Source organism: Silene latifolia, chromosome 6 (genome assembly GCF_048544455.1).
Source record: "Silene latifolia isolate original U9 population chromosome 6, ASM4854445v1, whole genome shotgun sequence".
Classification (NCBI taxonomy): Eukaryota; Viridiplantae; Streptophyta; class Magnoliopsida; order Caryophyllales; family Caryophyllaceae; genus Silene; species Silene latifolia.
Window position 1 is genome coordinate 28361821 of NC_133531.1, and position 16507 is coordinate 28378327.

Consider the following 16507-nt stretch of genomic DNA (forward strand, 5'->3'; position numbering starts at 1 on the left):
GTGACCCACCCCAATACCCAAACTCAAGATCCGAACTTGTAATCCTTTATGCTCCTTCTTCATATCCATTGATTCCATTCCTAATATAAAACAGTTTATAACTTTATACAACACTTGTTGAATTGTAATCCTTAATACTCCTACTTCATATCGACTGTGCTTTTCGGGTTTTCTCGCTCTGTATATTAGTTTCCTGTTATCTTTTCTTAATTCAAATTCCGAGAGAAAAAATTAGGGTTCTATATACTTTCTATTCATTTTGTATAAGCAGTGGAAGATTCAGGTTTGCGGTGGCAGACGCGGCGGCAAACGTTTTTCCGGCGACACATTTTATTATTACTCCTCTCAATTAATAATATAAAATATATAATATAAAATATTCGGATAGCGGTGGACATAGAAATTTGGGGGCGAAGTCAAAAGAAAAAAAATTGAAGTGATAAGAGTAAAGATTATGCGATTAGGGTTTCCGATTCTATTCCAATCAACTAGCTGGAATTAATCGAATTGAAAGGAATTGAAATTGACATGCTCAACAATGGCGGACCGTGATGAATCTCGGAAGACGAGGGCGAAAACACCATGGATGTCGCCCAATTCTCCTCATGAAGAAAACGAGGGCAAGAAATTATGGGGCATTGTTATTTTCAGCTTCATTGGTGCTGCTGCCACCACTATGGCTGTATGTTTCTGCTTTTTTTTAATTGATTGTCGGCCTTTTTTATGATTTCAATTGATTAGTTTTTGTTCGCAGTTGGTTGAGTTTTAGAGCTCTTGTTAGCTGTTATTCGATTGTTTGAGTTGGGTTGTAGTTGTTTTAGCATGGTTTAATTTTTAGTTGATATGATTAATTAATATTCTGTGAAATAGAGTAGTTAGTGTTGGTGCAAAACGAAGTAGTAACAATGTAAAAGATGATAAATAACCGGATTCGTGGTGACGTGGTAAGAGAGTTAGTGCCTTTAAAACTATTTCGGTACGACCGTGGTGGCGATCAGCAATTACCGCCTACCGGTAGTTCCCAAGGTTTTACACTACTGCACTCACGCACGCCCACTCAAGACTACTGGAACGATTTTAGAAACTTTACCCAGAAAACATTTAGAGAAGAAAAGAGAAGAGAGTGTTCATGATGTTTTCTGGAGTGAAGAGAGTTACTCTATTTATAGAAAAAATAGAGCAACAACGGAGCCAAAAACTGCTCCACAATAACAGCAGTCAAGGCGTGATTAGTGGAGCATTAACAACTCCTTAATTGCTGCCACTAACAGTCTTATTTGACCTGTTACAAACCTCAACCAACACTGAATGTGGACAGCCCACTTCACACACAAGCCCAAAAAGATACCCCACCCAAACCCGAATAGTGTCTATAATGCAAAAAAAACGACACATTCGAATCAGGCACGCTGCAGTTAGACTACTCCTCGATAAAGTAGTTATTACTTTGGACTATGTGAAGTCCGCCTCGATAAAGGAGTTATTACTTTGGACTATGTGAAGTTCACAAGTAACCTAGCTGATCCCCTTACAAAGGGGTTGGTTAGAAGAATAGTCGTTGAACGTCGAGGGGGATGGGACTTAAGTCCTTAAGTCAAGAGTGACTTGGTCTAAAGGTTCTATTCCTATAATCCTATGGCGTTGTATGATTCATAACCTTAAATGGTGGTGCTTTTGAGACGCACTTGATGAATTATACACCAGGTTGGGCATATGTCCTTAATGGCTTGCGTGAGAAGTGTTATTGAGAAGCACTTGAGCCACCTACGTAGGTGTGATGATCATAAGACTATGAGAAGTCTTGTGAACACATCTATTAGTACCAAGGTAAGCGCAAGACTCTAAAAGCGCGCGTTGCACTTTGAAATCGCGGAACGATCTAAATCTGAAGGTATGATATGTGTTGTGGGGGTATCGACCGAAGCTCAGTTAGGAATTCAAATCGCAAGATATTCTCTCGCTGTAAGTAAGTTGTTTCCTCATTTCACCAAAGTGTTAATTCAAATCGAAAGATATTGATAGTTTGATACCTAAGTATCGAATCCTTCCTTTACCCTTCTCAATTTTTCTTTCTTTCTTCGCCATCTGTGGGGGATTGTTGGAAGTGATGGCTTTGAAATAGCCAAATAAACCAATTTTTGGTTTCTTCCTTGTCCCACATCAGTGGGTTACTCCCTCCTTTTCTTGTTTATATTGACTTGTGTACTTCACTAGTCAGTTGTGTGGACCAAGGAGGCTTTTGTTGGGACTGTTGGGCTTTTGGGTTTGGGTCCAAACACACGCGCGCATGCGCCGGCCCGCCAGGCTTGAGCTCGGGCTCGGGTTTGGGTAGAGCACCTGTGGTGCGGGCCAAAGGCCCTCTTTTAATCTTTTTGGGTTTGTGTGAAGTGAGCTCTCCGCATTCAGTGTAAATGGTTTTGGTTGAGCAGTCAGTAGTGCAGCAATTAAGGAGCTCTTAATGCTCCACTAATCACGCCTTAACTGTTGTTATTGTGGAGCAGTTTTTGGCTCCGTTGTTGCTCTATTTTTTCTATAAATAGAGCAACTCTCTTCACTCCAGAATACATCATCAACACTCTCTTCTCTTTTCTTCTCTAAATGTTTTCTGGGTAAAGTTTCTAAAATCGCGGTAGTGCAAAACCTTGGGGGACTACCGCTAATTGTTGATCGCCATCACAGTCGTACCGAAATAGTTTTCAAGGCAGTGGCTCTCTTACCACGTCACTACGAATCCGGTTATTTCTCATCTTTTACATTGTTACTACTTCGTTTTGCACCAACAGTTAGTTATAGTTTTGTTGTTTAGAGAAATGAAAGGTGGAAACTTGTGATTAGTGTTGTTATGCTTTGGAAGATTGATCTAGCAAACTTATGAATTTAGGTTACACGGTCTACTGTTCGCTGTACAATGCCTATTTATATAGTGCACGAAGCTTGGAGGGTTATTTCGGGCGTCTTAAATGGATGCTCGTAAGAGTTTGATGTTGTTGATACTTTAAAAGGTTGAGGTTGTAAGACTAGCTATTGGAGGATTGGACTTGGCTTTGTGAATGGCAGAGTTGGCTGATTAGATTTGTAATTTTGTTCGAAATTGGAATTTTTTTGTCGATAAGACAATAAGTTGATGTTTGGGTTTCATTCAGTAGAATGGAGAGCATAAAAACTGCCAGCTGAGTATACTTGGGCTTGATATGTACGGAGTAGATATTAAGAGGAGCGTGAATAATACTTGGACAAGTCAGGATAAGGATCGTATGTTCTCTACCTGATTTATTGCACGGCAGAATGGGTTGGTATGCTTATTGGACATAAATCCTTGTGAATCCCTCCGTGTTTCAATGGTCTTCCTACAATCCTACCTCCTTTTTGCATCTTGTTTAAGGTGTGTATATTAGATGGAAAGAAACGGTACAAATGATTTAAATGATTTATAACACTAACCCTAATTTGCTTAACCGATAATCTCAAGTCTCCTCATCCCTCACATACCACCCCATCTTCATCCCTCACCCCCATTTTCCACCTTACACCACCAGAGAGACCACCCTACTCCACCATTAACAGTAGATGGCATGGCAACACTTATGAGACGCAGGGGGTTGAAAAGATCGTTTCTTTTGGGAGGTCGTCAGAGTGGTGGAGGAAGATTACGGCTGCCAGACCAGGTTAAGGAGGAAGTATACAAAAAATCAGGAGGAGTTTGTGTCACAGTTGTGGTCGTGGCAGTCTAGGTCGTGATTAAGGAGGTCAACAAGGGTAGAGACGCGTGAAAGGACGTTGACAGAGGAGAAACTGTTGTTTGGCGGGGGAGATCTAAAAGGAAGTGTGGCGGGGGAGATCTAAAAGGAAGTGGTGGTCTGTCGTCGTGAAGGAGGAGGTAGTGCGTTGTTGCGGAGATTGGGGTTGAAGAGGTTGTGGAAAAGGGAGAGGTTTTCGAGGTGGTGGAGGTCGTCATGTCTGCTAGGGCTCTGGATTGGGGGTCATATGGTTGGGTAGTGTACGGGAAGGAGTGTAGGTTGTATGTAGGTAGGAGAGAAGGTTGTAGGCGGAGAGTAGAGTGGTTGATTATGATGTGTGGAAGGGGTGGTTATTAGGTGAGAAGAGGGATTTTGCTAAATAGTATAATTATAAATAAGGGTATTTATATGGCCTAATAAACTAATCTAGGAGATTTTTATTAATAAATGGCATTTTTGGTAATCATCCAATGTTCTATAGTAAATGTTGCAAACATATTTGCGTAGTAAGGAAAGAAAAGAAATGAGTTCATAGGCAACGTCAGAAAAAGAAAAGTTGGAGAAACATCGCAGGACATATCAGGAGTAATTGTGAGGAGTTTTAAGCTTCTTTTATTGTTGTTGGAGGCTTAGAAGAGTTGGAGCATATTCGAAGAAGGTGGATGGGTAAGTGGGGATGTCATTAAGGTCTTGTGTGTGAGCAATTTCTGGAGGTAAGATAAAGGCGGAGAAAAGTGCGACAAAAGGAAGAGTTACTTTCATTCTATACTGAATTATAAGTCATTTACGTTATTTAGATTTGATATTAGCGAAATTTCGTTTCTTTTGTAACTTAAGTTTTATGATTACCTATTTTGTCTTTTTAAATTGATTTACTTTGTTTCTTTCTTTTGTATTCTTAGGCTCTGGCTGATAATTTGTATTGTCTGATCGGAAAATTTTTTGAGGGATGATTTTAAAGTGGACCTGCAATGAAGTAATTTTTATCCATTAATTTGTTGCACTAAGGTTCGCTTGGGAGGGACGTACTTTGGTACTTGTTACCGGAGTAATAGATCTTGAAACAAGAAAAAATAAGAGGAGATTGGTGAGTGGTGGTTGTGGAGGGCCCATTTGTAGAATTGTAGATATTACATTACTTAGGGGGGAGGGTCCATTTGGAAGACATATTCGACCTTAATGATTTTAGCTTGGATTCTATCTCAATGTTAGTTTAACCTTCTGAAATAATTGTTGGTATGACAGATTTGCCAGTTAAGACAGTTTGGACGGACACTTGACTGGTTTTCGGTTCAGGTAAACATATCCTGCTATTTTTTCATTTATAATCCGGCTAATGTAATTGAGATATTTAAGGAGCTCAACCTATCAGTTTCCTGAGTAGAAGGGCTCATTCTGCTTATGTCTCTTTATCAGTGTGGATCAGTTGTCATGCTCATATTCAAGTTACTGTGCTCTTGGTTTTTATTGTATTTTATCTGTAGTCTGTTTATCTTGGGGGGATGATTGACACAAAACTCAATTTGTTCAGCACAATACGTATTGGTGGTTGCGAAACTTATCGAGTGTAAATTTACTTGAAATTTAAATTATGTGCTTGGAATTGAGAGTGGTCTATCTCTACTATTGGCTGCTGCAATATAGTCTTTTATGTTTAATGTAGGATAATATCTGTATTCTCCATGTGATTTTTATTGATAATTATTTGTGAATTGTTTCGCTTGTTCGGACTTCAATAGTTCAATATATTTTCTACGTTTTTCTATTTGCGCATTAATGTAGAAATTTGCCATTGCGATGACTAATTAATCCATTACTTCTCAAGTTGTCCAAGATGCAGTCAGGAAAAGGAGGAACTCGTTCTTTTAGATCATCCTTTCAAGAGGAAGCACGAAGAAAGTATAGACAGAGGATGCAAGAGGAACATGAAGAAGAGATGGAGAGAGTGGTAAGATGTTTTGATATATAGATATGCCTGTGTGTAATAAGTCTCACGTATATTATGTTCTTGATCTGATGTTGAATATATGAGTGAAATGGCCTTCTAGAAATGGAGATGAGTTCATGCATTTTCTGTGGTGCACTGGTACTATTATCTGGAGAGGTTATTTATCTCTCTTACAAAAACAATGCCTTTATGTATAATTTTCTTTTTTCCTTTTGTACCTTTGAAATTTCCTGTGGTCCTTCGTGGAGAACAGCTTCTTTGTTAATCTGCTTTTACGAATAATGAAAGGGAAGCAGAAAGAACAAGAAGAAACTCGTTGTCACTTTGTTATTTAGCAAGTAGTTACTGCATATTATGAACTTCTGTCCCCTTCAAATTTCCTACCTTTAAAACCTACCCCATATACCCCTTATATTAACCTAAACTATAAATGTGCTAGGTGTAACTTTAGTGCGCCTGGATTGGCTAAATATTCGTTTTGTTGCGGATCGAACATCAATTACCTTATTGGAGCTTTAGGTGTGGTTATAAGAATGGGCTGCCGCACCTTTTAAGCTAGCTTTTGGGTTTCAGTTTTTCCAAAACCTATGCCAGAGTGTCGTACTTGGGATGGATTTTCTTACTTATTTGTGAACTCATGGCAGGTGCTTTCTTAGGTGTTTGGATACTGATAATTGTTGGGGAATATATTGCAAAGAAAGTCTCAATCCTAATTGTGGCTCTTTAATTTCCATTTTGCATATGTTCTGTTACCCCTTTCTTGCTATATTGCTCATATTTGCTCAAGGTCTTGGTTTTTGTCTTTTCAGTTGTTTTAAGTGGGAAGCCTGAATTTTCTTAATCTTCTAGGTAGTGTGTTACTATAGTAGGCCTGATTAGTAATTTATCTTGTTCTTTAAAATTCTCAGGAACGCATTCGTCGTATGCAAAGTGTTTTTAATAGAGAGAGAAACAAGTTTCAAAGAGGCTATGAGAGTTGGAAGGAAAATGGGCCTAGTGGTGGTCCATATCATCAAAATGCCCAGCGAGATGACTGGTATTGGACGTCTGATTCATCCTTCAGAGATCGAAAGACGAATTACAGACAGACACCTCAGCATTCTGGAAATTATTCATTATCTCGCCATTATGCAGTTTTAGGTCTTGAAAGGTAATTATATATATTCTATATAGGAACCAACTCATTGCCTGTGTAGACAACATATCATCAGTATTAGTGGTAGATGCCACACCTTTGCAATCGGTATGCCATGCATATATAGTGGTCATATGTTTAACTTCTTATCTTGAGTTATGTGAACTACTAGTTACTGTCGGTGCTATTTATTTTTCCCACTTGAGAGAATGTACTGATTTAGTATTCTAGTTTTCTGCTATGCATCAATTTATTTCATGTGTGCACTCAAAGTGGATGCTTGTGGTTAGTATATATTAAATTGAAATGATGTTTTCTTCTTATCTGCAGGTCACGTGTGAAACCATATACAGATGAAGAAATTAAGGTTATTTTCTTACTTTTACTGTTACACTGCCGTCTCCTCGCGAGTATAACTGTTCCCTATTACGAGTGATGTGTGTGCAAAAAAGTATTATGCTCTTGTCGTTTGCTTAAGCTTTTGTTTCCTCGTTTCTAATACATTTAACGCACATGTTCGACTGTTTTGTGCGTAAGCAAGCCAGGGAAACCCAGAGAAATAGAACAATATAACTAGTATAAATTCATGTTCCCTCCATGTTCGTGGAAGACTTCTTTGGTTCTTCCTGCTTTCTTTGTGAAAAAAAGAATAATTTTAAAGTCTTCGAACATAACCTCTTTTTCTTGAACAATTTTAACACAGTAAGAATACTTGTCAATGGAGAGGTCTGGCAATTACTTCAGTTCAATTAGTTGAGTTGGTTTTGGTTCCAGTTTTAGATGTTTTGATCCTGGCCTGGCAAATGCTTTTATTTCATGTGACATCTCCACTTTCACTGCTTCTTGAAATGTTGTTTCGTAGCAGATACGGGTGAATAATCCTGAGTAGGCCTATTCTTGACCCAAAAATGTCGGCCCTTACCATTTTGGTTCCAATTGTTCAAGGGTTTTGCCATTTGTTCTTAGATAAATTTGTGTTATTTATCATTTTGTCATTTAGGGACTTGGGATTAATTGGATAACTTTCATCAGTTTTAACAAAATTCCGACCAAGTACAGGTCAACATTATGCTAGAGTCTAATTTAGGCATGGGATCGGCTCTTTTAGTATGTCTGATAGTCGAAATGTCTTGCGTTTTCTATATTGGTTGATCATCTATGATTTATGTAAGCTTATCATATCCGCTTCTGCCTCGCAGACTGCTTTCAGGGCAAAGGCGCTGGAGTACCACCCTGATCAGAATCAGGATAATAAAGGTTAGAATTTCTTGACAATTGGTTTGTTTTTCTTAGACATCCTCCCTCCGTCCCGTTTCAAACACAATGTCAACTGTGATTAGTTGTCAAGCCTCAATTTCTTTTTAGAATGATGTCATATGAAAATCTTTTTTCTTTAAATCAAGTATCAAACTATGCAAGCTATGCATGTATTCAGAGAAATCAATGGCCAAAGAGTTACCTTGACTACTGATACCAAATGGTTAAAAAATTTATGGAGGTATGTAATGTGCTGAATTGTTTTCTTTTGACGATATCCGACGCATGGATCTTGTTACAGTGGTTGCTGAAGCCAAATTCAAAGAGGTAATGGTGTCATATGAAGCTATAAAATCGGAAAGGAAGAACCTAAAGCAGTAGACTGCGAATGACATATGAGTCTGCATTCGGTAATTCTTCTTCACTTTAAGTCATCTTGAAGAGGCCGAAATTCCAGGTATTCCTGTTCCTGTACTAAATGTTTTGGCCGGCGTTCCAAAGCAAGCGTTAGTGAAATTATAAAGTTGACTGAGCTATGACGGTCGGCCGATTATATTTATACGTGTATCTTTTTTTACGCAAAAGTCACTTAATTTTGTCTTGCCATTTTTGGGGATGTAAATAGAATAATTCCTGTTATGTTGATTACCATTAGCTCGTAATCATTCCGGCAGATGAACTGTATAAATGTATACGTAGCTGACCTAGTTCTTGTGTCGTGGTGAATATCTATTTGGGGGGAAATTTATCCGTCATCGACTCATCGTTAAGGATATTGCATGACATGACATGCTGGCAGTGAGACTGATGGAGCGAGATTGTCAAAAGACATGTCAATTTGACATTGTTAATTGTAATTCAACTTTAATCATAATAAGAGTAATCAACATTATAGTGGGTATTTTGATACGGAGTATAATTAGTATGAGGTTGTCTAACTAAAACTGAAGCTCGAGTATGTTTGGTTTGAGGTATTTTTTAGTTTTTTTACCAATAATAATCCAAGATTTAATGATTATGTTTGTTGCCAAAAAAAATTGATTTGTGTTTGAAATATTCCCCTTTTTTTTTTCTAACAAAAATTCATCCGTTTGCTTTTATGCCTTGATAAACGTCAAAAGTACTACTGAAACTGATTTGACTGGAATTGAGCCAAAATGTCGGCAATACAACTAGAGCTGGCAAGTCTGACCCGACCCGAAACGAGCAAATCAGTCCCGAGAATATTGCAACCCAAAACCGAAAGCGACCCGACCCGACCCGACCCGATGATGACCGTAACCCGACATGACCCGATGACCAGTGACCCGAAACCGATCCGGCCTGACCCGATGACGATCCGTAACCCGACATGACCATATGACCAGTGACCCGAACCCGACCCAGACCCGAGCCGACCCGATATTGACCCGATCCGATACTGATCCGATTAAATTGATAAATAGACAATTATTAAGCTTAATATTGATCAAAATGAAAGTGATTTTGTAATTAGATTGTTATGTTTGACTTAATAATGAAGTAATTAAACCAAATAATGCATAAAAACTAAATTTAATGGTCAAAAATTAAAGTAATGTGATAAGGTAACCGGACCCGATAATGACCCGACTCAAACCCGACCCGACCCGATACATCATTTGACGCGGAATGACCCGACCCAAACCTGACTCGATCCGATACATCATTTGACCCGAAATGACCCGACCTGTTAATGACCCGACCCGACCCGACCCGAAAGGGCTAGCTGACTCGATATGACCCGAGTCCCGAACCCAATATGACCCGACTTGATTCGACCCAAACCCAAACCCGACCCGACTGACCCGATTGCCACCTCTAAATACAACCCAATCTATCTCTACCCAAACTAAAAACAAATATGGAATATTCCATAGGAATATAGGATGCATGGTATCTCTATCCGAAATCAAAATGATCTAGTGGAGTCGTAATTTGATAGGGAGTGATCACGATTGGTGACTTGTCGATTGTCAATGTACTAAGTACTCGTAGTTATTAATGATCTAATTGAGCTCATTTAATCAAAATCCATATGAATATATTTGAACTGTCTCAAGTTTAAAACGGAGATAGGGTTCTTAAATAAAAATTTGCGAATAATTATAGCATGAGTAAAATTAACAAACTTATTAATGATAACTTTAAGAGTAAGATTAAACTATCATTTATAATTGAATGATACAATAAAATGTGTGTATCCATAACTCAGCCTGAAACCTTATCGGACTTGTTACATACAAACTTGACTCAATTTACATCTTACACGGTTACACCGCAAAATCGTATGGGGATCCATGAGGAGAAAAGAGTGGCCTTCATTTTATTACAGGTAAAAATGTAAAATGTTGATCGAATCCAATAACTGTCCACAATACTGACGGAATTGAGTAGATTCCGAGATCTAGTTATCCTCCAGAAAAGCAGGTAATTTAACCAAAATAAATAAATGATGTAGCGCCAAAACCGTGACATTTCTATAAAAAGTCAAGATAGAGAGATGGTGTGGCATAGTGGATAAGTACTCCATTATTATTATTAAACAAGGCAGGTGAAATAAAACATTGGGGGTAGTTTGGAGCTAACCTCAAATTGCGGACGCATTCTCACATGTTGATTCTTACGTGTCCTTTGTAAATCATCACACAACTTACTAACCCTAAAAATATTGCACTGTTTACAGCTGGAACACCGAATACAACCATGAACCAATTTGAGAACAGCTAAACTCCTTACACCAACATGGTACATGGTACATAGTACTTCCTTCTAAATATGGAGTATCATCGTCACGATTGAGTAATCGATATTTAAAAGGTTGATTTACCGCCTTTTGAAGAGGTATTGGCTTGACTCGTAGATTGACAAGTGTCAAACTGCCAAGTCCGATTAAAACATTCGGAAACTGACCAGGAGATGAAAGACGGGGTAATCTGTTAATAAGATTAAGAGTTCGGAAGATTCGAACTACTTCTACTTTGCAACTGGAATTACATGTACATGTGCATTCATACCTACCAGAACCATAATCATCCGTAAAAAAGAATGGTTTCAATCCCAAAGAACCATAAAAAGGAATGAAAAAACGAAATAAATTACACTACTATTACTATGTAGGACGGTAGGGGTAGTTCGGTAGTACCTCTAGTTCATGATTTTGTAATCATCCCTTAAAACCGCTCAGCTTTGAATCGCAAGATTCTATCTTCAACTTGGAGGGCGAACAAGTACCAGAAACCCTAGGGCAGAGGAAATACAGCAATCCTTCTCTTTCCCCCTTAATTTCTCAGAGCCACGAGACTGGTTACATTCTCGTCTACAAAACCTCTCCCTTGTACAAAATTTTACAGCTGTATATTTCTTATGTTAATCAGGCCCTTCATTCTGGCATCATGTCGTGCGTCCAACATTCTCACGATATTCCAGCACTTCATTTTAGACTGAAAACATGATTTTCCCCAAATACTATGTCCAACATCCAACATTGTGTAGCGCCAACATTTATAGCCATGGCGGAATAACACAAGTATATCTTCTTCCATGATTAATTAACCTGTTCACCAATCAGATCAAGACCAACTAGCAAGAATGAAATCCCCTGAAAAAGCAAGAAGTAGAAGTGAATGCCCTGAGCCGAAAGAAGACTCCTCGCTGCTGCTGTCAATAACAGGAATGCAAGTGATAGTTCCTTCATGTATATCCTATTGTGCTTCTTCTTCTTTTTAATCTTGGGACGATTTTGCCCGATTGTAGGTTCTGAGAAGCCTCTTTGGTGTAGTGGTTCTTTGTCGGTTAAACTAACGAGGTCTCCCTCAGATGAGCGGCCTGATTTTTTCGTGACAACCCACTCATAGGCACTACCCAGTTGGAATAACCCGGAAATCATGGCATTAAACTTGGTGACTGACATTGTATTCTCAAAAAGAAGATAAGGAACAATGAATGGGAAAGATTTTGGGGCCGGAAGGATGTTGAGTAAGGACATAGCAGCCGGAATGTAGCAGACAACCCAAGCAGGCAGCTGTGCCTCAGGGATGAACATTGTCATGGGAAGGATTATACAGAAGAGAGTGAACGAGTAAAAGGGTAATATCAGTTTCCTCAAAAGGAAGAAAAGAAAGATCATATTAGCCTTCTTCCAAAATCCAATCTGCAAGTTAATAACAGGACAGGGTTCTTGTTAAATTCGTTGGCAAAGTCATTGAGTTGTACACCTCACGAGTCATGACTTGGGTCCGAACCCCATAAGCGTCAAAACTGCGCTTGTAAAAACTGGAGATTGTTTGCAAATTACCTTTGCTTTAATGACATCCGGCAAACAAAGGCGGAATAACTGCATTGGCCCTGAATGCCATCTATGTTGTTGCTTTCTGTAAGCTTCGTAAGATTCCGGTAGTTCACATTGACACTACAAAATCAAGTGGAAATGACCATCAATGTCTACGGTTAGAAAAAGAACTCCAATAATGAGACATTAAAGCCAATAGCTATCAGAAGGGAACCAACAACATTTATTTAGCTAATAAAAGCCAACATAATGGCATCCATCTAATCGGTTAGGAAAGGGATATAGGTTGTGAGCAATACCTCAACATCATTAAGATATACAAATTTCCAGCCTTTAAGATGTGCACGGACCGCAATGTCCATGTCCTCAACAGTGGTTCTCTCTAACCACCCACCAGACTCTTCAAGTGCCTTTATTCTCCACACACCCGCCGTCCCGTTGAACCCAAAGAAGTTGATAAAGATGCCATTTACTTGTTGCTCTACTTCAAAGTGGAATGACAGGTTTATGTATTGCAGCCTCGTTAGCAAGTTCTCGTCTTTGTTCACAAATGACCATCTCGCTTGTACTAACCCCACCTCTTCATTGTCCTGCCCATTTCAATCACATTCACATCAACAAAAATTGTAATAACCTACAAAGTTATAATCAAGTAGAGAGCCACATTCGTACTTACGTTTCTATCAATCTTCTATATGACCTAGACTTCTCCCGAGTGAAACTAATATCATAGGTCTTCAACTACCACTGGTTCCAATCGCTTTATAAAGAAAACCAACCGACACATAACAATAAAGAACATCAACAGTACTCTTTTGGTAAAATTTTAGCTATTCCTAATATTGCATCACTCGTACAATAACACAAAATGCCTCCACTGATACTCTATTAAGTTGCTCAAAAAATATCAAGAGAATTCAACTACTGCAGCATTGATTGATTACCTTGAAATGAACAACGGTCTGCTTGAGAAAATCAGGAGCGGGCTGAAAATCAGCATCGAAAATGGCAACAAACTCATAATCCTTTACGTAGCTACAACTCATAGCAGACTTCAGATTACCAGCTTTGTACCCATGTCTATCAACCCTATGCCGGTAAATAATATTGGCACCTTCCGACTGCCACGTATGCACCTCCTCTTTAATCAACATTTGGGTAGTCGGATCATCCGAGTCATCCAACACCTGAATTAACAACCTATCCTTCGGCCAGTCTAAGTTACACACTGCCCCTATACTCTGCTGATACACCTACATACACCACGCCCAACATTTTAAAAATCACCAACAAAACAACATAACATCATACGACGACACAAATTCTCGAAAAAACCTGTCTCACTCAGTAATTATTCGAGAGAGCAATCTATTTACAAACTAATTTACTCACTAATATACTCAATTGAACCTTACACTAAACTACAAATTACATTTTCGGGGCGAATTAGTTATGCAACAAGTATTACACAAAAATCTAATTTTTTTACGCGAGTCTTATATGAGACGGTATCATGCTAAACTCGAGAAACTAAACAATAAATTCACAATCCTTTGGGGAAGAATTACCAATGCAGAGACTAATTAGCAAAAAGATCATATTTTTTTCACTATAAGCGGCTTCAACTCTACTAGTATACCGTTATACAGTTGTTCTTAATATAAGACGGTCTCATAACAAGCTTATCGTGGGCTAGGGGGGTGAGGGTCAGATGTACGCAGTCTTACCTCGCGCTCATTACACATAGGTATCTGAACAAGCACCATAGGAAAATAACCACCACCTTCTAAATCACCAAACCCGACATTCGCCACCGGCTTAATTTTCCTAACTCGGATCCAAAAACATCCTAAACAGAGAACCAACCGGTCCAACGACTGAACCAAAAACAACACTATACACCCATTCGCCAGCCACTGCAACGGTGGCGCAAGATACTCAACCCGAACCCGAACCCAATTCACATAAACCCAATCAAACACTCCCCGTACCCCCACCCCTCTCAAATACGCCGCCGTTTCAAACACCAACAACACCACCGACATATACAGAACAACCTTAATGAACGTGTTGAACCGAGTCCGAACGAGTCGGTCCCGAGTCGACTCGTCGGAATCGGTTTTACTGGACTCAACTCGCCGTCGTACGGCGGCGGCGACGGAGGAGAGACAACCGGCAGCGCGATTCGCCTTAAGGAGGAGCACCCACGTCAGCTGCTTCGCATTTCTACCCCGCATTTTACGGTTCCACGTCGGCGACGACGGCGGTGATGACGTCATCGCCGGTGATTCGATTTCTGAGATTGACCAGTTAGGGTTCTCCATTTTTACGACCACCGGCGTTCCTCGGTGTTTTTGGCTGTGGTCCCACCACGCCGGCGACATTTTGGTGGGTTTGTGATTTCCACCGCCGTGCTGCAGTGGTTGTTGTGGCGGAGCTCCGGTTATTTAATTTACTAATTATAGAATTTTACTATTTTTTTATAAGGAATAAATTGGAAATATTTATAATAATAAAAATTGATGTAAGAAAATGAGGAATTTTTGGGTGAAAATTTGGAGAGAGGGAAAGTGAGATCGTATTATGGTGGTGTGGTAATATACAGCTCAACACGTTTTAATTTTTGGGTGAAATATTTTTATTTTTTATTTTTATTTTGTAAGTATGATTTAGAGATTAATTATCTTGGAAAACAAAAATGATTAGTGAGTTTTGTGTTGAGTTGGTGTGATTACGATAGATTAATAGATTGGATGATTAATTGATTACGATTGTTTGATTTAATGGAAAGGAAAAAGAAGGAAGGTGTTAAGTTCAGAATTGAAAGGAGGAGAATTTTGTTGTTTCTTGGGGTGTTATTTGAGTTGATTTTAAAATTTATTGAATGTTATTTAACGGAAAATCGATTAAAGGTAGATTATGTAGGAGCGTAGGACGTGTTTATGAGATTTTGAAAAGAAACTTGAAAATTGGATAAAAAAGTGTAAAGGAGATAATGACAATAAAGAAAGAAAAGTTTTGAAATTTGAATGAATGGATTACGTGTTGAAGGAAAGGGAAAAAAATTGATAATGGTGATGTTTAGATGTTGATAGCTAAAGAAAGTGTATTCCTAGGAAAGTCATTTGATTGAAGGGTATGTGGGAATTGATTTGAGATTTGAATTTAAAATTAAGGATTGTAAATTAGAAGATAAAGTTAATTGTTTTGCACGATGGGTAAATAGGGTGATTTAAGGGTGTAAATTTGAAGTTTTTACTCAGATGGTAATAAAGTTAATTCAAGACGTAAAAAATTGAAGAGATTAATTCAAGGGAATTCATCTTGAGGATCAAGGTTTGGGGGTGGAAGCAACATTTGCCCCTTCCCGGGGAAGGATTGGGGCCAAATTAGCGATAAATTTTCAATAATTTATAATGGAAAGGAGGAAGTTATTGTAATTTTGATTTTTACATGGACATTTTTGATGTTGTGAATTGTGATGTTGGTTGTGACAATGTCCTTTTCTTTTACTGAGATTAAGGTTGTATTGTTATCTTGTATAGATAGATCTCACGTGTAAGTTGAACATAATTATTTTTATTTTTCATTTCGTAAAAGTTGTTCTAATTTGTACAAGGCGCCCAACCTTTAAAAAAAATTACTCGTAGTACGTGTAATAAAAGAAAAATCTATAAGGGTCAGAATTGTCTCCACCCTTCTAATACAACACTCAAGGTAAATATTGTTAATTTTTTCCTTTTAGAATTTTGGATGAATTGTGTTGAGATGATGTTGATAGATTTTATCACATTCTCAACAGAAGAAATTTAAATGTCAAGATTAGATAAAGCGAGTGAGTTTTTTACGGCCAATTCTAGATTCATTTGGCATTGTCTAAACCCCATGAACATCAAAATCCCCCTTATCCTTTACAACAAAAAAGATGTTAATCTGTTCCCGAACCTTAAATTGGTAAAGAGAGTAAAAGCAAGGTCAAGTCGTGACTCATGAGTCATGAGTATCATCCCTAATAAACTTATCAGTTATGATTGGTGATCTGCGAAAAAGATGGATATTACGACAAATAAAGGCAACTTAAAGTAAAATCAGGACGACATTTAGAATCAAAGTTGAAAAAT

At 38.4% G+C, this 16507-nt stretch overlaps 2 protein-coding genes across 2 annotated transcripts; one reads left to right on the top strand and one right to left on the bottom strand.

The window, feature by feature from the left end:
- Nucleotides 1-76: 76 nt before the first annotated feature.
- Nucleotides 77-8980, top strand: LOC141586611 (uncharacterized). The gene is made up of 7 exons (XM_074407901.1): nt 77-682; nt 4983-5033; nt 5563-5685; nt 6594-6835; nt 7151-7187; nt 8020-8077; nt 8379-8980. The coding sequence occupies exons 1-7, from the start codon at nt 539-541 to the stop codon at nt 8456-8458; spliced, it is 735 nt and encodes a 244-aa protein (XP_074264002.1). The 5' UTR covers nt 77-538; the 3' UTR covers nt 8459-8980.
- A 2024-nt stretch (nt 8981-11004) lies between these two features.
- Nucleotides 11005-15546, bottom strand: LOC141586612 (putative xyloglucan glycosyltransferase 12). The gene is made up of 5 exons (XM_074407902.1): nt 14114-15546; nt 13331-13639; nt 12686-12976; nt 12393-12506; nt 11005-12248 (listed from the first exon to the last, which is right to left on the bottom strand). Exons 1-5 carry the CDS (start codon nt 14768-14770, stop codon nt 11643-11645), a joined length of 1977 nt encoding a protein of 658 aa, XP_074264003.1. The 5' UTR covers nt 14771-15546; the 3' UTR covers nt 11005-11642.
- Between the last annotated feature and the right edge of the window lie 961 nt (nt 15547-16507).